Below are 24,374 nucleotides of genomic sequence, written 5' to 3' on the forward strand. Positions count from 1 at the left end.
GGGGTTGGTTCTCCTTGGGTTGGTTCCCTGAAACAGAAGGGGTTGGTGCTCCTTGGGTTGGTGCCCTAAATCTTTGTAATCTAGTGTTTTGCTTGTGAGGCTGGATTGGAACAATAGTCTCTAGCAACATTTATCACCGACCTTTTCACCATATTGGATTTTCCTCGTATATTTGGTGTTGTGGGTTGCATTTATGTGATTGTTCTCTTTGGTTTCCCTTTTTGCTTTACCGGTTTGATTGTTTGGTGCTTAAGATAATAACCAATATTCTGAAGTTGTTTTAAAAGTCAAAAAATTTATGAACCACTAATTCACCCCCCTCTCAGTGGTACTATGTGTTCAACAATTGGTATCAAAGCCTAGGTTCCCAGTTGTTTATAAACCTTAGATAGTTCCTGGACTTTAACACAATGGCAAGAAATGAGTTTGCTTCCTCAAAAGCCCCCATGTTTGATGGATCCAACTATACCTTTTGGAGTAGAAGAATGGAGACCTATATTTCCTCCCTTGGTTTTGATGTGTGGATGTCTGTCCAGAGTGGGTATGATTTCCCTATTGTTCCTCCCACTGATCCGGATGCCAAAAGGGAATATGAGAACAACACAAAGGCCAAACATGTTATCTTGAGCGAACTATTTGATAATTGTAGAGGTATAAAAATGACCATATTCCTAAATTAATATTCAATGTTCATTTTATTCTCATTCCTCTATTTAGTTAAATCTAATTTAATTAAATCACCCACATTCTTCTATTTAATTAAATAAATTATTCAATTTATTTAGTTAAATTCACTTAAGCCCTTTACATCATTTAATTGAATAAATTATTTTATTTAATTAAATCCCTTCTCCCTACCTTTTAATTAAATAATTTAACCCAATTAAATAAATCTAATTTATTTAATTTCCCAATTTGCAACCACAATTGAAATAAATTAATTTTATTTTAATTAATCCTATTATCCCTCACCCACTTGCATTTTCCTACATCTCTCACTTGACTCCCTAAACCCCCTTCTAGATTCTTCTAATCACTTCTAAATTAGCCTAACCCATCCCCTAAATATTGTCACATCCCTAAGCAAAGGGAAGTCACTTCTCAAACCCTCAAAGTATTTGAAAACCATTAAAGGCTTTATGTCTTCAACAAGTTAACCTTGAAAGTCTTCCAAACCATTAATGGTTAACTCAACCCTCTTGCATGATTAGAGACTTTTTCTCTAAACTCGACCTACATCTAACCCAAGGGTCTCATCAAGCATTCATTGCTTTGACCAAGGTTATCCCTTTAACCCTTGCACAAGAGTTTACCCTTTGGGTATTTGCTTTATCCAATGGATAACCCTAACCTAACCTTAACCCTTACCTTCTAAGGTAACCATGAGGTCTTCTCAAGCATTTAATGCTTCTTACCTCTCCTCTCAACCAGTCTTATGTTGACAATTGTCACCATTTCATTGGTGAAAATTGTAAACATGGATTGATAACTTTCAAACCCGACCCTTGATCAACTCTTTCAATCTTGGTCATCCATTGCCCTATTTTCACTATAAATAGAGCTCTCATTCCTCCATTTTAAAAAACCATGCAAGCTTTTAGTATCTCATTTATGCTCAAATTTATTAATACATCTAGCCTCTCTTTGTATTAGGAATTAATCTAATAAGCATTTTAGAGTATTTCCTTTATTATTAGCTTAGATCATTAACTAGTATATCATGTTAGGATAGTATTACTACTAGCCTTGTCATCTTATAATCTAGTTTACTTCATTTGTAGAATCATGCATAGATAGGATGCATTTCATGCTAAAATAAATCTAAAGTATCCCTCGTTCTTGCATTCGTCATCCCTAAGTCACTTTGCTTAGTGATTTGAGAGCAAAGGCATTGGCTTGAGGGACCTTGTGAGATAGAGAACCATGGAACCAACCTTGGGAAGTTGAGTCATGCTTCATGACTCTATAACTTACACCAAGAAGTCCTGTGGGTGTATGGACAAGCCCCTTTGAACCTATTTTTCACATTTTAAGTTTAACAGACCCACTTTTCCCACACACAATAATGAGTTTGTCAAAGTCATGCACTATGCATCAGCGAAGGAAACCTGGGATAAATTGTAGAGATTATTTGAAGGAGATGCAAAAGTCAAAGAGGCCAAGATGCAAGCACTAAGGGGCCAACTTGAAGGCATCAAGATGAAGGATGATGAAAAGATTGCAGATTATCTTCATAGATTTGATGAAACTGTGAATACCATCAAAGGGCTTGGTGAAGAAATTGTAGATGAGATCCTTGTAAAGAAGGTGCATAGGTCTCTTACACCTAAGTATGATACAAAGGTGTCTGCCATAGAAGAAGCCAAGGATCTGAAGATCTTTTCAATGGATGAACTATTTGTCTCACTAACAGCCTATGAGATGAGAATGGTTGGTGATGTTTCCTTAAGAAAAGAAGCAGCATTCAACACCACCCAAAAGGGTAAAGAAATAGCTGCTCATAAAGGATCCAATGAAGACTCTGACGCAAAGGTAGAAAACTTTGTCAGAAAGCTCAAAAGAGGATCTGGTAAGTATAAAGGAAAGATACCACTCAAATGTTTCAATTGTGGTAAGGTTGGACACTTTGTTGCAAAATATCCTTACAATGAAACCGATGGAGACGATTCAAGGGAGTTTAGCAAATCTGCTAAGGAAATATAGAGAAATAAATGTCTACCGGCAAGGAAGGAGAGGCTACCGGAAGTAGAACAACCTCTATACTATTGAAGACGATGCCATAGATGAAGAAAGTGCATCAAAAGATGACTGCCATGAGAATGACAAAAAATTTAACCTCTTTATGGTACTTGATGAACCAGTTGGTGAAGATGAGGAAGAAGAGGATATTGAGGCTGAAGTGGATTTAGAAGGAGAGCTTATAAGTGCTCTTGAGGAACCGAGTAAAACAAGAAGAGAGCTCAAGAAGGTCAAGCACGTAGCAGTAGATGAACAAGGTCTTTTGAAGAAATCCCTGGATGAGTCCAGTCATGTCATATCTGACTTGAAACTACAACTAGAAGAAACCAAGAGAATATGTGAAGTTACATCCTTTGATCTAATGAAGAAGGAAAAGGAGCATCAAGATCTGGAAGAAGAAATAGTGAAGCTCAGAAAAGAGCTTGAAGAAAGTAAGGAAGAAATAAAAGTAAGGAGCAAGTATGAAGGCAACACTAAAGCTTTAGACAATATGTTAAGCAAACAGAAGTAATCCAAAGATATCGATGGCTTGGGCTTTGAAGAAGGTCAAAGTTCAAACAACAAAGACACATCTGATAAAGAAATAAAGTTCACCTCCTCAAATGAAGGTGAATAAAAGTGGACAATCACTATTGGCAAGGATACCGGTAAAAAGACATATGTGGATGTTGTTAGAAATCGCCACACAAAGTTGTATACACAAGCAATGAACCGAAGGCCACACTCATCATACCGACATGCAGATCCAAGGAGAAATGCAAGAGTTGACCATGAAGGATTCACCAGAGTCAATAATATGAAGGGAAGACCTCAGATGAGGCAGTCCTTTGCAGGACCGAGGCAACCTAACCGATATGTTTCTAACTTTCATGGTTATTGTTACCAATGTAACAAATTTGGGCATAGAATAGATGATTGTAGATTAACCAATAAGACCTCCATGGGTTATGAAAGTAGAAATCCATTTAATGCACTATGGGATATGAATGTTGTCTGTTATCAGTGCAATGGATATGGTAATAGGAGTTTTGAATGTAGGAAGAATAAATCGGTACCCCACAATAATGTTAAGGATTTATCTTTAAATGAAAATGTGAAATGCTATAACTGTCAAGTGTTTGGACACATAGAAAGGCTTTGTAAGAACAAGAAAATCAAGCAGAAGAAGACAAATACTGATCAAGAATCGGTAGTTGAATCTAAGTACAAAATTGCAGCTGACAAAAAGAAGGAAACCAAACAGATATGGGTTGAGAAATAAAAGCAAAAGGTTGAATCAAGTCTAATAGTGCAGACTGTCTTACATGTTGAAAGGAAAAATCTATGGGTTGTAGATAGTGGTTGCTCCAACCACATGACAGGTGACAAAAATAAATTCATAAAATTTGAAGACTAGAATGGCGGTTCAGTAAAATTTGGAGACAACTCATCCATCAAAATAAAGGGAAAAGGTACTCTAAGTATTGATGGAAAATTGAAGGCACGTGATGTATATTATAAGGAAGGCCTAAAGAACAATCTGTTGAGTGTGAGTTAGATGTGTGACAAAGGTTATAAATTCATCTTTGACTCAACTGGTTGCCAGATAAAGAAAGATAGTACTGGTTAGGTTGTGGCAGAAGGAAAGAGAACATATGGAAATGTTTATAATCTGAAGGAATGCTATGAGTCCCAATGCATGATAGGATAGGTTGATGAAAGTTGGTTGTGGCACCAAAGATTAGGCCACATAAACTTTGATAACTTAGTTATAGTGAGCAGAAAGGGGTGTGTTGGGAATATTCCACCCATCATCAAATTGATAAGCACATTTTGTGATGAATGTGTGAGAGGAAAACAAACAAAAGTGAGTTTCAGGACAAAAGAGCACAACACCTCCAGACCACTTGAGATTGTGCATACAGATTTGTGTGGTCCAACTAGGACAAGAGCTCTTATCGGTGAAAGATATTGTATGATCTTTATTGATGATTACTAAAGAATGACTTGGGTCACCTTCCTACAAGATAAGTCACAAGCATTTGACAGATTCAAGATCTTTAGGAAAATGGTGGAGAAAGAAAGTGGGTGTAGGTTAAAATGTCTAAGATCAGACCGGGGTGGAGAGTTCACATCAAATGAGCTTGAAGATTATTATGAAAAACATGGAATTAGAAGGCAATATTCAACCCCTAGGACACCACAGCAAAATGGTGTGGTAGAAAGAAAGAACAGGACAGTTAAGGAGATGGTCAGGACCATGTTAAATGAGGCCAGTCTGTCAGGCACATATTGGAAGGAAGTTATTCATACTGATGCATATGCTTTGAACCGGGTTCAATTAAGAACAAACAACAAAATGACACCTTATGAGTTGTGGTATGACCGAAAGCCATCAGTCAAATACTATAAAGTATTTGGAAGCAAGTGCTTTATCAAGAGAGATATGGATGGTCTAGGAAGTTTTGACTCCAGAAGTGATGAAGGAATCTTCCTTAGTTACTCATCTAGTAGCAAGGCCTACAAATTGTACAACAGAAGACTAAGAAGAGTCATTGAGAGTGTGCATGTAAAAGTTGATGAGGATATGCACAAAGGAACTCAACCTCAGGTTAACCGGTATGATGATTCTAGTGATGAAGGTGATGAATCACAGTCAGGCAATGAACCAAAAGAAGCATCCAAGAAGACTCCCAACTGGTGTGTGTAGCTAAATCACCCGGAAGAGCAAATTCTGGGAAATAAGAGTGATGGTGTGCAGACTAGAAGAAGACTTGCCCGGAATGATGAATAAGTCAACCTCTACCTCATGATTGAAGTAGAACCTAAAACATTCAATGAGGCCACCAAAAGACAAGAATAGATGGATGCCATGGAAGAAGAACTGCAACAGATTGAGAAGAACAAGACTTGGGAATTAGTCCCCAGACTGGAAGACAAGAACATCATTGGCACTAAATGGGTCTATCGGAACAAGATGAATGAAGAAGGTAAAATTGTTAGGCATAAAGCTAGACTAGTGTGCAAAGGATACTCATAGGTAGAAGGAATTGACTTTGATGAAACATTTGCACCGGTAGCTAGACTAGAAGCAATTAGAATATTTATAGCCTTCTCTGTCTACAAGGGTTATAAAGTATATCAAATGGATGTAAAATCCGCCTTCCTAAATGGAAATTTGGAAGAAGAAGTGTACATGGAGCAACTGGAAGCGTTTCTGTTGCATGATGATGAAATATTTGTGTGTCAGTTGAAGTAGGTCTTGTATGGCTTAAAGCAAGCCCCTAGAGCATGGTATTCAAGATTAGATCAGTTTTTGAAAGAGCGGGGATTTAAAAAGGGTAGTGCTGACAACAATTTGTACATAAAGAAAGATGGAAACCACATGATCATTGTAGTTGTGTATGTTGATGACATTATCTTTGGAGGCAATAAAGACGCCCTCTGCAAAGAATTTGCTGATCAGATGCAGTCATAATTTGAGATGTCAATGCTTGGTGAATTGACATACTTCCTTGGTTTGCAGATATTATAGCAAGATAAGGGAATCTTTATCTCACAAACCAAGTATGCTTCAGTGTGACAGTGTTTAGAGATTATGTTTGAAGTTAAATGAGTTCACCATGATATTGATTTCTTGAAACCTTGGTTCAAGGATGAGTTCATGATCAAGAGATCTTGTTCAATTCAATTTTATCTATTCCTTTTTCTACCAAAAGACAGTGAGTCTCTTGGCAACTTTATGTATCTTGCCCTGAAATAGTGTGTTTCAGCTTTGCAAGTTATTTGTATCTTGCCCTAAGGTTGTGTGCCTTAGTTTTGCAAGTCCTTTCAGGAGTAGTTGGTTCCAGAAGCAACATTATAACAAATTTAATATTTATATTGTGAGTTTGATTCTCACCATGGTTTTTCCATACTTGGGTTTTCCATGTAAATCTAGTGTTCATGTGTTTGTTGTGCTTTACGCTTTCATAATTCATTTTTTTGTATTTACTGTGGTTTAATGTTTGAAGATCAAAAATTAAGTACTTTTGAGATTCAGACTGATTCACCTACCCCTATTAGTCTTGTTGTGTGTACAACAATTGGTATCATATCAAGGTTCCTCTTAAGAAGCTTAACCTCTTGTGGAAGGTCTAGGATGGCATAGGACTACATTTTCAAGGCTCCAAAGTTTGATAGCACAAATCATGCTTAATGGAGAGAAAAGATGGAATATCATTTGGCTACTATGTCGGCTAAGATTTGGGAAAGCATTAAGAAGGTTTATATAACTTCGCGTAATGGTCCTACAACTCTGAAAGAAATCAAAACAAATGATAGTAATGCAAAGGCTATATTTGTGATCGTCACTTGCTTGAATGATGTAATGTTCGGAAAAGTCACAAGGGCTAAGTCATCTAAAGAGATTTGGGATAAGTTGAAGATTGTATTTGAAGGAAATGATAAGATGAAGCAATCCAAGATTACAAATCTAAAGCACAAGTATGAGAATGTGAGAATGTCTTATGATGGAAACATTGAAGGCTATATTCGTCGAGTAAATGAAATTGTAAATCATCTTAGAAGTGTTGGTGTATTAGTAGAAGAAAGTGAATTTGTAAGGAAGATAATGGCAACATTACCCAAAATCTATAAACCAAACAAGTATCCTACTGAGGAAATTCATGACATGAATAAGTACATTGTGAATGAGATCCTATGATCGCTTGTTATCTTTGAGATTATTGAATTTAATGACATCAAAAAAGAAATGAGGGAAGCTACATTCAAAGCCACAAAGAAGCCTAAAGAAGAACCAGAAGAGAATGAAGAGTTGGATGAGATTGAAAAAAACTTCGTAAGAAGATTGAGGAGAGGAAATAGAAAGTATAGAGGTAAGTTACCCCTAAAAAATTTCAATTGTCAAAGAATAGGTCATTATGCTTCTAGATGTATTTATAAGGAAGATTATGGTGGAAGACCTAATGATGATAACAAAGGATAATTATAGAGGGAATAACAAAGAAATCAGAAGAGATGTTAGAGACAAGTGTTGCCCTTGAACAATGAATAGATAACTGGGCATGACACCTCAACTCAGAGACATGATATCTTTACTAAGTGGCCATCGGATTCTATCATTAAAGATCATTTATCTTATCAAACCTAGGAATGTATGACTTAAAAATAAGATAGCACTATTTGTGCACTAAAATTTTTTAGGAATTATGCTATCCTAACTTTAAACAACTATAAGTGTTGAAATGAACATTATAAATAAAGTACTCCTAATGTACTTTGACAACATTCTATTACAAAAGGACTCAACTAAAACTGATTTTGAAATAACAATCCTTCTAACTTACAAAGACAACTACTCGGCTTTGCTTTGGTTATAGGAACAGTCATAGAGCTACAATTATGTGGCTGCAGGAGCAGTCAACTCCTAAAACTACCAAAAACAGAATGAAAGTAACTAGAAAGTATACGTGCAGTAAGAAAATACATAGAATCCTCACCAAGTGGGCCCCCTTGGATGAGTCTTCTCAACCGTTAATTATAATCTCAAATGTTACACATACATAATCACATCACCCTTCATTTTGATAACAAATAGAGATAAAATTTGTCTTTATTCAAATGCTTGAACAATAAGTAGAAAAATTGCATGCTTTCTCCAACCACTCTTTAACAAAGACTCAATTACCTAACCACTACAGCCGCTCTACTCTTAACATTTAGGAGGAGGACTTTTGTTGAAAACATAGAATCTAGGGATTAGAAGGCTGAAATAGAGTAGGACTATGTTTCTGCATTATTTCATCTACGTATTTCTCCTATATCTACTCTACCTGCAAGCATGAAAAATTAATGAAAGGATATAAGTCTTCTAACTAATCTGAGGAGTCTCCATATAGTGACAATAGTTGGTTGGTCACACATAACAATTTTGACTCCTTATTTTGCTATCCATGACCCCTTCAAAGTTCTGCCACATCTTAGTGACTGCATTTACTCCATCTTAGCAACTTAGACTTCTTCCATCAGTTGCATCCACCCAGATTAACATACAAAGATTCTAACATACTCATAATTACTTAAAATACAACATTTAACACTATTTATAGATAAAAAAAATATTTACATTGCATTCATATGACATCCATAACAACATCACAAAGGATTGGGGACATAACAAGGTTCTTCAACATTATGATTCTAAAAAGGATATTAACATAAGGTACATGTCTTCAAAATTTAAGATAAAGTCCCAAAATAACTTAAAACATTTGAAATAAAAGACTATAAAATGGGGCTCATCAACAAGTAGAAAAAGATTTTTTGCTCAATGAAGGCATACTCATTTGAAGAAGAAGATGACAAAGACTAAAATGAAGAATCTTTGTTCCTAGCTACAGAAGAAAAGAATGATGGATGGTCCAGAAGTTCAAAAGATAAGGATTCTGTAATGACTTCTCTACATGCTAAAGTAGAACCAAAGGTGTGGATCATCAACTCCAGATGTTTAAATCATATAACTAGTGATAGAGATAATTTTATTAGTCTTGAGAAATATGATGGCAGATTGGTTAAGTTTGCAGAAGAAGAAGTTGCACCTATTTGTGGAAAAGGAAATATCTCTATTGATCGTAAGCGTAAAATTGATGATTTTTATTATCTTAAAGGTCTGAGACATAATCTATTGTGTGGATAAGATGTACAACAAAGGTTATAAGATTATATTTCAAGGATCTATATCTGAAATCAAAAAAGGAAGCTTTGGAAGATTGGTTGGAGAAGGTACAAGGACTAGTGGCAATGTCTACTATGTAAAGGACAATAATGAAGGCAATCGTTTACTTTCACAAGTTTGTAATCAGACTGAGGATGTATCTATGATTGTACCTACCCCTGCTACTATAATAAAGACAAATGACTTGTAAGATAAAATTTGGGCGCAAATGGTAGAAGAATAATTGGATCTGACAAAGAAAAGGTGGACAATGGAATCGGTACCTAACCCTACAGACAAGAATCTGGAAGAAGACTAGTGGGAGTTCATGAACAAGTAGAGTGTAGCAAGTATAGAAAAAGTCATGAATAAAGTAAGCAACTCTAGCCAAAATATTTTTCCCCCATATCCAGAACAAGAAAGTGTCTAGGAGGTCTCATGCTCCTCCTACTAAAATCATGCACTCATCAAATTTCAATGGTAACTATTTTTTATGCAATAAGCTTGGACATACAGCTAGTGAATGTAGAAATCAAATCAAATCTCAATTTTTTAATGGATGGTGCTACAATTGTAACAATATTGATCATAAGGCTAATAAATGTAGAATCAAAATGATTTGAAATTTAAATGATAGGAATGTTCAATCTTTTAATGGATGTTGTTATACTTGTAATAGTTTAGGTCATAAGGTTGTTGAGTGTAGAGGTGTTATCAAAAGGATTGGAATATTAGAAGAGATAGATGTGTCAGAACAAATGGAAATGTCTCTCAATGTCTGGTATGTTACAACTGTAACAAACACAAACACATTGTCAAATTTTGTAGAGGAAGAAGTGGGAAGAATGATTCGGTAAAGAAGATTGATATCAATGTAGAAAAGCAAAAGATGCAAAAGATGCGAGTGAAGGAATCAGAAGAAAAGGTGAAAGGAAAACATGAGGATGTGTTTGCACCCTCTAGTGGTGTTGATTCTTCTTCCAATAACTAGACGATATGCACTATCTAAGGGGAGGAGAGAAATGAAAATCTTACGATGCCCCTTTGTAGATTGATGTTGAAGATGTTTTCGGCATGGTATAGATTCTAGAGTCTACCTCATCATTAGTGAGGATCTAGAAGTCTATAGAGGATGGATCATGCGTATAGATGGATAAACTGTTGATATTTGGGCTCCTAGAAGTTGATGTGTTGGTGTGGGTCCAGAAGCTTACTATATTAATATAGGTATAATGAAGGAAGAAATGACCAAAGATAATGTTGCTAGAATCATCCCAAAATATTCAAGAAGAGATGATAGAAAGGGGAGGTGCATCTGTCTAGGGGGAGTTGTCTAGGCTCTATTTTTTCTTCATGGATTGATGTTTTATTCTCAGGGGAGCTAAAAAGGATGAGGCTTCCTAAAATCCATGTTAGGGGGAGTATTGTAGTCTCCTCTGATATTATTAAGTTACAATTTGATGTGATGAATTCAAATTGATGGTAGAGCTATTCAAAATTGTGTTTGTTGTCCTTGATGTCAAAGGGGGAGAAAATTTAAAATAGTGCCCTTTGTCCTTGATGTCAAAGGGGGAGAGAAACAAATTGGGAGAGAGACTAGGTGTATGTACTCTTTGTTGTTCGTGGTGATGAATAGTGTCCTTTGTCCATGATATCAAAGGGAGAGAGAGATATAGATTGGAAGAGAGATCAGGTGTATGTGCTCTTTGCTATTAGTGGTGTTGTCATCAATGACAAAGGGGGAGATTGTTGGAAGCTTGAGTTGTGCTTTGTCGTCATTGATGTCAATCTATGGGTTGTCATTGATGTCAACCTATCTTATGTTGGTGTTGAAGTAAAGATGGTATAGTGGAAGTCTCAATATGTAGGAAAGAGTATTTATGTGTTCTAATGTTGAAGTATTTCCAAAAGGGTGGTATAGTAGAAGTTTCAATATGTAGGACCTAGTGGAAGAATGCCTTGCATTCCTCCAATATGTGAAAATTATGTGCTTTTGAATATAATGTTTATGTTTGTGGATATTGCACTATCAAATTTGCAGGTAATCTATTACTCAGTTGGTAGAGTTGATTGGTGTTGTTTCTGGCTGTAAAGTTGTCTGTCAAAAAAGTTTTGAAAAAATGTCAGGTGGCTTCCTGATATGTGGATTCATGTGCTATGGTTTGGAGGGTTTGTTCATATGTTTTGTGTAGTGTTCCAGTTTATTTTTCATGTGATTAATTAATTGGCAAGTGAAATTATGATATTATAAATTATGTGTGGTTAGCCAGTCTAGTTTTCAGTTAATTATGATATTGTATCATATCCTTTGGTCTGGGTTTTCTTTCAAGGATGAGTATGGTTAATGTTTTGGGTCTCAGCATGGCAAGTGTAGATCTACATTATGCAATCTTCTTTGGAGATTTGTTTTTTGGCTGACTAGCTAACATGCTTTAATGCTTATCTACATGTTTTATTTTTCGTCAACCTTGGAGGATGTGTTATTGTGTGCAGTCCATTGGAATCATTTGCAAAGGATGTATTATGATTTTTTTGGGTCCTCTCTATCTCTTGGAGTGGACTAGAATAAATATTTTAGATCCAAGTGGCCGAATTTGTGTAATATTGTTTATTCTATCTATGGTCGACCCAGTTAAAGGTTTTGATGATTATCTTGTATATGAAAGAGTGCAGATATATGAGTAAAGGTATGGGATATGAGTGAATTTGTGTGAAGTGTTATGTGGGCAGTTTGCAAGAAGATTCAATATTGAAGATGTGTGAAAGACTATTGTGAAGAGCTTTAATGATGATATCTTCTGTGTGACAATGTTTAGATATTGTATTTGAAGTCAAATGAGTGCACCATGATATTGATTGCTTGACACCTTGGTTCAAGGATGATTTCATGATCTGGAGATCATGTTCAATTCAATTCAACTATTCCTTTCTCTATTAGAAGACAATGAATCTCTTGCAACCTTTCTGTATCTTGTCCTAAAATAGTGTGTTTCAGCTTTGCAAGTCATTTGTATCTTGCCCTAAGGTTGTGCACCTTAATTTTGCAAGTCCTCTCAGGAGCAGTGGATTCTAGAGGCAACATTGTAATAGATTATATTTATATTGTGAGTCCAATTCTCACTATGGTTTTTTCCTACTTGGATTTTCCATGTAAATCTGGTGTTCATGTGTTTGTTGTGCTTTATGCTTTCATGATTCATTTTTATTGTAGTTATTTGCTTGTCATTTAAAGTTTGAAGATAAAAAAATTAACTACTTTTGAGATCCAAACTCTCACACCCCCACCCTCTCAGACCTGTGGTGTGTATAACAACACCTACATATCAATAATCCAAGATCCTCTAAGTGGGATGCCTACTTCCTCGTGTGAGGAAAAAAAAACCTATGTCACCTTCCCGTTGCAATGAAAATTCATCATGCCAACTCCCACAAGATGAAAAAATAGCATGTGCAAACAAAATTCTATTGTAGGCTAATAAAATTAAATCAAATATTAAATAAATTATCCAATTACCAATGTTAGAACTTGCAAAGATTGAGACACCTTAATCCAACAACCCTTTCAAGGAAAAAGCCAACAACAATAGCATACTCTTATTATATTATCTCAAAGAAATATTATAATAGAATAAGAATAAATTTGTATTTTCAAGAAGATCTTTAACTCTATTTGGAACAAATATGGTAGTATATACCTATCATAATCACAATACAAGAGCCCATATCAAGCATCTAATGTATAGGAAAATACAATCTTAAAAAACACTCATGGTTCCCAAAATAATGAGTCAATTCATGGTCAAATTTAGTCGAAATTGGATCCATGAATGCATCCTCACAAAATAGAATACATCTCCTAATGAAGAATTTTGTCCCTACAAACAAGGGGTCAAATAGTCAACCTAAGAGCTCCATTTTGGTACAATAAAACCTCTTGCATAGTTAAAAATAGCTAGTTAAAGATGATCCAAAGATGATCCACCTAGTTTAATTGTAACTCCCAATTTTAATGTTCTCTTACAATCTAACTCCTCTACTATAACACATTGTCCACACCATTGAGATATGTTATAGAAAGAATTTTGAAATTCCTCCAAGGGGACACCAAATTCTATAAGGGGCCAAAATCACAATAGACTACAATACTAAAATATTACAAGGATTGTAAGGTGTACAACACACCTAATCATAACAAGAAATTAGATCAAGGAAATGAAACAAATGAATCCTAAGAATTTGAGTATCTATGAAGAAAGTATGGCATTAATCCTATTGTCCTAGTGGTGTGATATTTTCCTCTATAAAAATGAATCTTTGATGCCTAAAAAGTGTTTTTCTAGAGGTATCTAAAGTAAAGAAAATAGGGGTGGTGATAAAGAGCATTATGGAGCTTGTTATGCAAGGATTGAAGTTTAGGATTTCCTTGCACCTCAAACAAACTTCAAGATTAATTAATAGTGAATGTAATAAGTGGGTGGAAATGGATGTTTATGTATTGTACTAGTGAATGCCACTAAGTTGATTGTTGAATTTCAAAGTGGGCAAATGAATTCTTTATATCAAAGAGTGTATTTTAAGTGTGCCTTGGCAATGCATGTTGATTGATGTAGAGGAATTGATTAATGTACCTACAAATTTATTCAATCATCTAATGAGGTATACAAATGACATAGAAAGATGGCTTACAGTACAATAATTTAGACTCATGAATTTGAATTTATGGCACACATGCTGGTCAAATCCTATTAGGAAAACGGTGTCTCAACATTGCTATAATTAAAATTTATTGTTGATTAATGAGGGTGGGGGTTGTAAGAGGGGGTACCCCCCTTGTAGGGGTTTGGGGGGGGATGGCCCCTTAATGGAGGGTTTGAGGGTCACATGCCCTAGCGGGGGTTTGAGGGCAATGCCCTCAAAATCCACATTTTATGTTTAATTTCTCATTGTAAATCTTTTGTGTTTACCATTAGGTCATAGATCTAATGGTTGAAATTTTGTTTGCTTTGTTTTCCCTAGGAGGCAACCCTATTTTATGAGGGCATTGTATTATAGCTATGTATAGTGATATATTATGAGAATCTGATAGTTGTTGAGTTGTTTCTGGATACTCTTGTGAGATGCTTGCTCTACAAGTATGTTGTTGATTTCTGAATAATATATTGGGCAGTTTTGGGAGTATGGTGTTTTTTTCTCTCAAAAGGGTTTTCCCCGGGTAAATCATTGTGTTGTGCTATGCATGCTATTTATGTTTATTTATATTAAGTTTTGTGCATGTTGTAAAGATCTAAAAAGTTCTGCATTACCCTCCTCTCAAGATTAGTGTAGGAAGTTGTTTTGCTACCTGAACTTCCTTTCAAATCCAAGGAATGTCAACTATGAAACACAAGAATTTAAATTTAAAATGGTGTACAAATCATACGAAAAAAACAACATGTCTAAGTTGAGTAAATTGCTATGAATTGAGCCAAACAAATTTTGAATTTAGAAATATACTATTATGTGAATGATGTATTAGGTCTTGGATCAATAAGTGTACTAAAATAATCCAATTATGTATTGAAAGTATATGTCCAAAATATCAACCAAAAGTAGCATAAACCAAAAATTAAAAAGTGTTAAAAGGCATGCACTTTTTGCTTTACGAATATAATATCATTTCATTCAACTTTAGTACTCCCTAGCTCATGGCTAAAAAATTTAATATTCATTGTTTTTGAAAGAAATCATTACATAACGTTACTAAAAGGGATGAGGTTGGAATCATACCCCACATGACTTTGATGTAATGGATACCTCATATTCCTTGACTCGTAGCTAGAAGAAGTTGATTATTTGTGTAGAGCTTTGACTCATGCTCCCAATACCAATAGGTTGCAAAAATGTTTTAGAGATCATTTATTCTCTCATTAAAAAAGGACGACTATAAATTGCTTCAATTTATAATCAACATGAAAATTGATTAAGCTATAAATTACGGTCTTTAATATGAAAACTATTCGAGTTAAGACACATGAATCAAATTCTTGCTCCTAACAAAAAATTACCATATGTAACAATTTCAACTTTAAACTTGCTTGCTATTCAATTAAAACTCTCTCTTAGGAAACAAACAATATTTGCAATTAAAGATGTCCCTAAGGTTTGGCTCAAGTGGTGCAGTTATCAAATCCCATTAACCCATCATCGAGGATTGGAGCATCCTAGTATCAACTTGAAGTTTACAAGGGTTTCCCACTAACCCACTAATTATATTCATGTGTATGATGTTTATGTCAAGTAGTCCTTATAGATTATTGGTTTCCCAATACAAAAAATTATAATTAAAAATACTAAAACAAATTTATATTAAAAATGTTATGATAATAATCTAAACAAAAATTTTCCCAATAAAATTATATATTTAAAAATACTAAAATAATTTTTTTTAAATGTTATGATAATAATCCAAACAAAATTTACTATTCAAATATGCTGGAGTTAAGACTTCTTTCTAAGCTCTTACCATCAATGTTTTGCAAGAACATCTTATTCAGTTGTATGTGATGAGCACCTCGCTCCAAATTACTTTATATTCAGAGACCTCTTTAACTAATCAAAGTAACACTAAGTAGGAAAAGGCAAATCCATGACTTTTTCTCAAAAGTAGAGAGTGACTTCAGTCTCCTAAAGGGACAAGCAAGAAGCAGCTAAAAGCACTGCCAATCAGAACTGGAAGTAAAAAACTAATAGAAGTGGACAAAAGTTACATGGAGTAACTGTAAAGAAAGCTCCAGCTATAATAAGAAATCATTTAAGAAATATAAGAGAAATTTGTAGGCACAATACCATTATCCCTAGAAAACTGGGTTTCAAAAAATTAAACAGCTTTGGATAACTATAGTTAAATGCAATATTGTGCTGATAATGTTAAACAAGTGCTGATGTATTCTCTTACCCATATCTAAAATGATGATATTCATCTCCCCATACACATACATATTCGACATCACCTGATGACTGCATGATACTCTTTCTGGCATATATCCATAATAAAGGTAGAGATACAATGAATCACTCACATCCAAGAATTCAACCAAAAAAAAGCACAATAATGGTGGGAGGAGACCAACAGGTCAGAGTATGATACTCAAATCCAACCAGATAAGTTAGAAGCTGCAAATATCCTAAACATCAACAGTCCTGCCTGTGTTATTAAGGTTAGCAAATGGTGTTTAGGTAGCATCACAGTTAGTATATGAATAAATTGATTTATGTTTTTAAAATTGATAATGAAATAGTATTTATCTAATAGGCTAGAAAAGATTTTCTCTGTCAAACTGCAGATTTTCTGCTGGGAACAATATTATTTTTAAATTTTTATTTCAAAATTATAATGGTATTTATTGTTTTCTGACTGCATAAATTTAACAACTTACCATTAATTACAAAAGTATACAGATGATTCTTATAGTTATCATATTATTATGAAGAAATGCAATATGCAGTACTATTTTAAAGTTATGATTGTAAGAAATATATTGTTCAATCTTAACAGATAATGTCTTTCTGGGGAATCTTAAAAGATGGAACATTTGGACAGTGTAGCGGAGGAAAATGGATAATCTAAATTTTCTCTTTGTATTAGATTAAATTAATTGTGTTTTTGGGTCTACAGATGGCTTATACTTTATAGGACTCTCTGAAATCCTAGTATGCGGGAGGCTTCATATACGAAGTGTACATACCCTACAAGATTTGAACTCGTGATCTCTCTTTCAAGATTACAAGAAGAATACAAAAACACTAACATCAATGACACTACACAAAATTGTAGTTATAAAAATGTAAAGGTAGTCCACCATTGATCACATACAAAATTTAAATTTATTAAGATACTTTGTTCTTAATTGTCAAATCTTTAATATTAATCTCTATATTCTGATATTAATGCTTAACATCTATTTTATTTATGTTCAGATGGAAATGATATACCCTTTTGGTTAGAAGAGATTTTGGATATGTATATTTATGACTCCATTATAGTTGAAGCAATATATAAAAGTTTTGGATATATACTTCTAACTAAAATAAAATCATAGCTGCCCTTTTATAGAGAAACAAAATGCCTGCCTTGGAAATGTCTTTCACATAAAATTTGATTATTGCTCAAATATACGATGGACAAATGACTTGTTTCTCAACATTAACAATTGCCTGCCTAAAGTGGCCCTAATCATAGAATTGGTCATGAGAAATCAGACATTAAGGAGCTAACTTTATAAGAAATTTTAGCTTTTCACGGTCTATAATATTCTTTGTGCTGTTTTTGGATTTCAGTGTCTTTTTGCATTAATGTTTTGGATCACACTCTGTGATTCATCATTAGGATGTTAGAGAGCTCAAGAGTAGGAAAATAGATTGTTGCAGACCTAAGTAAATTATAAAGAGACGGGAAAGAGGAGACCATCTCTTTATAATCTACTTGTCTCCTCTTTCCCATCTCTTTATAATCTACTTAGATCTGCAACAATCAATTTTTCTACTCTTGAAATCTCTAACATCCTAATGATGAATTGAGTGTGATCTGAAAAATTTATGCCAAAAAGATACACAATCAAATTCAAAAACAGCACAAAGAGCTAACTTTATTTTGATCCATGTAATATTTGATTCTTGAGCACTCCTTTATGTTTTTCCTTCAGCAATTTTAGGAATGTTGCTCTTTGAATTCTTTGTATTCATGAATGGATGATACAAGCACTGGTACTTTTTGTTTAGTTTTGGGCAGTTGTAACCCCTTAGGTGGCCAACTGCCCCTACTTCATGATAGCTCATAGGTCCCCACTTTTCAAGTACATGCAATCAGCATCCCAAATTTGGGTCATTTTGTTAACAAACCCCATGATCTAAGGGTCCCCACTGAATTCCAATCTTGAAACTAATTATCTATTTGAAGGAAGTTTCTAAAAGTTTCATTGCTGATAAGACATCTATCATTATATGCTCTGCGTATTAGAATTTAAGGATAATTTAACATCCAATACCTACCATGACTTTTGATGCATACAAGCCAATTTTTAAAAAGAAAATTTAAAAGCAAACGTAAAAACTTGTCAGATTCGACCAAGTTTTGCTTCAATTAAAAAATAAATGCTAATAAACTTATAAGCTTTTAAATAACTTATCATACTAAGCTGACAATTTGTTGCAGATTTGCCTTATGATGAACATTACAAAGATTAACATTTATTGGTGTCAAGAAACAAGGCACTTCTTGTGTTTAATGAAATATGCCAGCATTTGTCTTTTATGAAACAAGACACTTTTTGCGTTTTATTGCATGATGTCTCCAGGTTTGCGCTGAATGTCATGCACAGCTTTGCGACCACTCTCTGTCTCTTGCAGGAAAGCACCCTCAAAGGAAAAGGAGAGGAGGATGAGGACTACAAAGACCTCTTCAAATTCCTCACCAAAGAATGGGTTAGGAAGCTCCTCCCCATGAGGAGCCATGGCAAAAAGAAGTAACTTTGTTTGCTATGGAGTGGTTTTTTAGTTTTTTGAATGGCCCTAATAATCCTACAGCTTATAGTTATGGTTGCTGGTTAATCCTGGACTTTAACTATCTTTTGCCCTGCGTGGCATATTTTAACTAAGACTTTTTTTATATACTCTGTTAATATGCATAGCATGTTTAAAGTTGTTGATAGAGGAAAGTTTAGGAGGCTGTGAATTTGCTGTTTCTCTGCTAACAGTTGTTTATCTGCTGTTATCTTGACTGTATCTGGGTCAGCCCCCTAATTTTGGCTGCTTTTAATATCAAAAACAAATAAAATTTTTAAAATTCTGATGTTTAAAATTGTAACCTGTACTCCAAGAGAGATTCATATTGTTCTTAATCATATATAATGAACCACCAATAATGACAATGTATAATCAAATTATTTGTCCATTAGGTGAACTGCTATATTAAATTAAACCCTGTACCATTGTGACTGGACAAATGTTATATGATACACACCCTGTTAAAGATAGAATTGTAAGAAGTCAGATAAAAACAAACCAGAACAAATAAAAAAAGCAAATTGGTAGACAACCTTAAGATGTAGCCATTAATCATTTTTTTTAACAATCAAATTTTTATGCAGTAATTGGTTTATCAGAAAAACATGCACCGGATCTCTATAAGCAGTAGCTCTTATAACAGGTAAATGGATAGTTGTTGGTAAGCAGGTCAAAGACATTAACCTCTAGAAACGTAATAACATATAATGAAATTTATACAGTGAGATGCCATTCTTGACAATAAACCCATCTAGTAATTACTTGCTTATGTATACATATTTGAAGTAGCCTCTACATTGGAGAAAGACTACTATTTGGCAGATGGCAAGCTTTGGCCTGGCCACCAATTAAAGCTCAGCTTCACTATACAAGAGCACTATGAGCACACCTCCTGAGGCAAAACAGAGATTCTCTACAATATTCTTCAGGGGCGCATATTCCATCCAGATTACTCAAAACAGGTCACTGTCATTTACTTGAAGTGACTTCTGTGATAAAGTTGTATCAGTAAAAGACAAATTTCAGAAAAAATTTACTCTTCTACTTGAACAACGTCAAAATAAACTGGCAATACCCCATTCTTATGGAAATGCCAGAAATCATCAAACACTTCTGATTTTTCTTGTTTACATAAGGAAACACACCGCATCAAAGATAATGAACTGAAAACTCCCTTTCTCTAGTGTGAATTAGTATGTTAGAGGACTTCGATGAAGCATACCACTCAGAACCCTTTTACAAAATTTAATGATTCAGACATCCACTGGAGAAAAATCACCATGCATTCTTTTCTGAACAGCCTTTACTGCTGCAACTCTTGCTGCAGTGGCTGCTTTATTGGCAGCTGCAACAGATTTATTAACTCTATCATCAACTCGAGGAACTTCAAATGCCTTCTCCGCTGCATGCCTTGCTTCCTGATCACAAAAAATAGCCATATTTTAATTTTAAAATAGACATTTTCTTGAGTTAAAAAATCTCTATCAGTGTCTCAATTAAGGGTAGAAGAAAAACTTCTCTCAGAATCATCCAAGTAAGCAATGTCCTCATAGATTTTCTTAGAGAGAATAGTAAAAGTCTTAATTTTAAATTAACATACCTGGACTGCATGCAGAACCTTTGCATGGCTGACCCCCTTGGTTACTCCTGGTTGAGAATTTAGGGTGCTAGGTGTTTGCAAGACACCAAAATGCCAGTACCCCGACTGAGTTTCACCATTTCTGAAAGTATACATTCCAAGGCCTTGCTTTCTTCCCTCATGCCATGCACCCTCATATCGATGCTCATTAGCAAAGCGATAGACACCAAAACCATGCATTTTGTCTGCAAAGTACTCTCCAGCAAATGTATCTCCATTTCTGCATACAAGCAAATCTCTTTTCAGTATGTATATAGACAGAGACAGACAGACAGAGATGTTCTCCTCTACTACCTTAGAAATTAAGGATCTAAACAAAGCACCACTAGACTAGACAAATCATCCACAAAGTGCTAGCAGTCAAGGTGTATGAAAACTGGCTTCCAATACTTTTACTCTTCTGAGTTCTAGGCCTTACATAATTGGTGCTCAAGAATAAGGGATACAACTTCACAAATGCCTTTCAAATTAATTGGCACTTGTGATTGCCTACACAATTTTTTACAAACGTAATATACAAAGAAATTTAGTAGATCAACAAAGAAGAAAAATGCAACGTTTGATCATCAATGTATCTGCTTTAGTTTGATCGTTCATCTTTAACCTCTATCATATTCTTTGTATGACTCTTCCGTTACATCCAAGAACTCTTTGCTGCTTAAAATTTGCATATAAAGATTGTGTAAACGTTAATAACACATTAACAACTTTATTCATGATACCTAATCATGCATTTACAATGCAATCAAGCATCAAAAATGTGAAACTGAACCCCATCACAGGTAAGTACTAGAAAGCATCACCATAAATCTGATCTTGAGCGGCAAAGAAAAAATCAGATCACTGGGGCATAAACCTCGTAATCATATTGACTATGCCCGCCAAAGTCCCCATCCTCAAGGGAATCCCCCCAGAGTTCATAAACCATCATGTGGGTGAAAACTCAGAGGTATGCAATTCTAATCTTTGTTATTTTTGTCCCTGTGATTTCGATTCTGAATCCGAAGAAAACTTCCCTACCTATACACCATACCAGATGCTAAAGTGTAGGGTATTCAAAGAAGTTGTGAAATTAGAGAATAGGGTATATCAAAGCTCTGTGACTTGCTAGAGAAGAGGCGATTTCGAAGGTCTTGTGATTTGCTTATAAAAATACTGTGATTCGATTATAATGGAATAATTCTGACTTAATCAGATTATGAAATTCGATATTCAAAGCTAAGCATCATACCTGAAGTGGTAGTATCCAAGTCCATGCTTGACACCCCATTTGAACTCTCCAACATACCGACTGCCATCTCCACAGGTCTGCACACCACAGCCATGGCTCTGCCCATTAGACCACTCCCCTGCATACATATCCCCAGTATAGAACCTATATACACCATACCCATGCCTCAAGCCCTGCCTGTATTGGCCTCTGTAACGGCTTCCCCTAGCCCATGTCTCAACACCATACCCATCATATTTTCCATCCACCCAATCACCCTCATATCTTCCATTAACATAGTAATAATAAACACCACTGCCTGAGCATTTGCCTTGATGAAACTCACCCTCATACACATCCCCATTGCTGTAGACCTCAACACCTTCTCTGCCAATCTTGCTCCTGTTCTCACTCTTTGGCTTGGACCCAATAGTCCATGTCACAGATGGATTGCCCTTGATTCTCCTCCTGTGGCTGATTGCAAAAGAAGCCAATGGCTTGACCCATGAAACAGCAAGGCAACCCCAGCTCTGGCCAAGGCTTGAGCCCCTAACCAGCCTCATAGTAGGCAGCCTAAACCCAAGCCTCAATTCAGGAAATGCAATCTTTAAGGATATAACGACTGCAGTCACAAAAACCAGTGCAGAAAAGGAATCAAACCAGATACCTCTTACAAATGCAGCATCAGAATCTGAATTATTCAAATCGGGGTTTTGGATTCCCCTGATGTTATACCACAGACAGGGCACCACAACTATCACGAGGAGAGGAAGGAGGAGCTGGAACCTGAAAGATGGTTTTCTGTGTAGGAGCACGTCCGATCCCACTCCTCTCTTGGGCCATTTGGTGGTTTTGGAATACTGCTGTTTTTCCTTTTCCTCCGCTGATTTTGCCTCTAAAAGGTCTGAGAAGCTATCAATACCGGATTTAATTGTGGGTGACCTTAAAAGCGAACTGGGTGTCCGCGTCAGTTTCGAGTGGACGGTTTTGATGTGGTTCTCCATGGTGGGCAGATGGCTTCTGCTCATCTCAGATTGCACAACAGCGGTTTGGGTTTTCTTTGTACTCGATCCTCCTCTTCCTCCACCTCCACCTCCACCTCCTCTCTACTCATGATCATCCCCACAATAACGACAATTTAAAAGAAAAACAAGAATCCTACAATTTGTATTCCTAAATCCCCAATCCTCGCTCTCTGCACTCTATCTAGCATCCCCTGCATACCAGACACCCATTTTTGTTTTTTTGGTTCTCAGAGAAAACATCATAACAGTCAATTTTTTTCCCGCTCCGACCTGTGGGAATCATTCCCATCTACCAAAACCGGCTGTAAAATATGCCCAAAAGAAAAGAGAAAAGAAAGCTAGTTTGTTCTCTTTTATACAGAAGAACATGGTTTCTTTTGCCCAAAAAAATAGAACCCAAACTCCTCGGGCAGCAGACCTTTTAAGCAGCAAGGTGCTTTCTTTACCGATTTCCCAAAGTTCCCAACACCCCACATGGATTCCTGCCTATATAGCCCATATACACATTGTATATACGCTTGCCTATACATAGGTATTGTATTTACGTCCTTAACTCATCTGGGTCTTGTCTTTTTCTATGTCTGATTATGATCATACATGAAATTTTCAGAGATTTTCCCATAATTAAAGCACCCACTAAATTATAAAGCAATTGAAAGCCCATATACACATTGTATATACGCTTGCCTATGCTAGAGCATTTTATACGTATATATGTCATCTAATTTACATATTTAACTCATCTGGGTATTGTAGTTTGTATTTTTCAACGCCTGATTATCATCATGCATGAAATTTCAGAGAAATTTCCCCAATTTAAGCACCCACTAAATTATAAAGCAATTAAAAGCTTCCCCAGGTTTTTCTCTCTCTTTCAAGGGAGCTTTCCAACGGCCAGGTTTCATTCAATTTGAGCCGTTGATAGTAGATCTGACGGTTCACAATTTTATTTCAGCGAAGCTTCCAACACGTTGGATTTGGCGCCAACCTTTCCACGTGTACAAAGCCCCTTCCGTCGATCAATTATAATTTGACTCGTGTCCCTCTAGCGAATCCGACGGCTGGCATGAAATTATGGAGCTATTAGATCCTCATCATGCGGCCCAGGTTACTTGTATTCGTGACCGTTGGATGACGATCGTACGGCTGATTTTGTAGCTCGTCGCCGGCTAAGGACTGCCATAAGCGCCGAATTTTAGTTTTTTTTTTCGATAATATTAGACTTTTGAGATTTTTTATTATTATTTGAAAAAAATTGTATATTTTACTGTATTTTTAATGGTGAGAGTGTAACCAATTCTTCAACTTTAACCTTTTTTTAAGAGAATTTATGGATAATAAATTTGAGGTAATAAGTATTTGTGGATTGAGGGAAATTAATTACCTAAGAAAGTGGTCCTAACATCTACTATATAAATTTGATGGTCCACCTTGTTTGTTAAATTATTTTTTAATAATGTTTATTACATAAATTAAATATAATTTTTTTATGTTTTATCTAAAATCTCTTGTTTATGTGATATAATT

General features: G+C 35.3%; 1 protein-coding gene across 1 annotated transcript; it reads right to left on the minus strand.

The window, feature by feature from the left end:
• Nucleotides 1–19,590: 19,590 nt before the first annotated feature.
• On the minus strand, nt 19,591–23,548 carry LOC131048357 (uncharacterized). Its single transcript, XM_057982291.2, has 3 exons — nt 21,844–23,548; nt 20,574–20,832; nt 19,591–20,391 (listed from the first exon to the last, which is right to left on the minus strand). The coding sequence occupies exons 1-3, from the start codon at nt 22,848–22,850 to the stop codon at nt 20,227–20,229; spliced, it is 1,431 nt and encodes a 476-aa protein (XP_057838274.1). The 5' UTR covers nt 22,851–23,548; the 3' UTR covers nt 19,591–20,226.
• Nucleotides 23,549–24,374: the final 826 nt, after the last annotated feature.

The sequence above is a fragment of the Cryptomeria japonica genome, chromosome 8 (assembly GCF_030272615.1).
Source record: "Cryptomeria japonica chromosome 8, Sugi_1.0, whole genome shotgun sequence".
Lineage (NCBI taxonomy): Eukaryota > Viridiplantae > Streptophyta > Pinopsida > Cupressales > Cupressaceae > Cryptomeria > Cryptomeria japonica.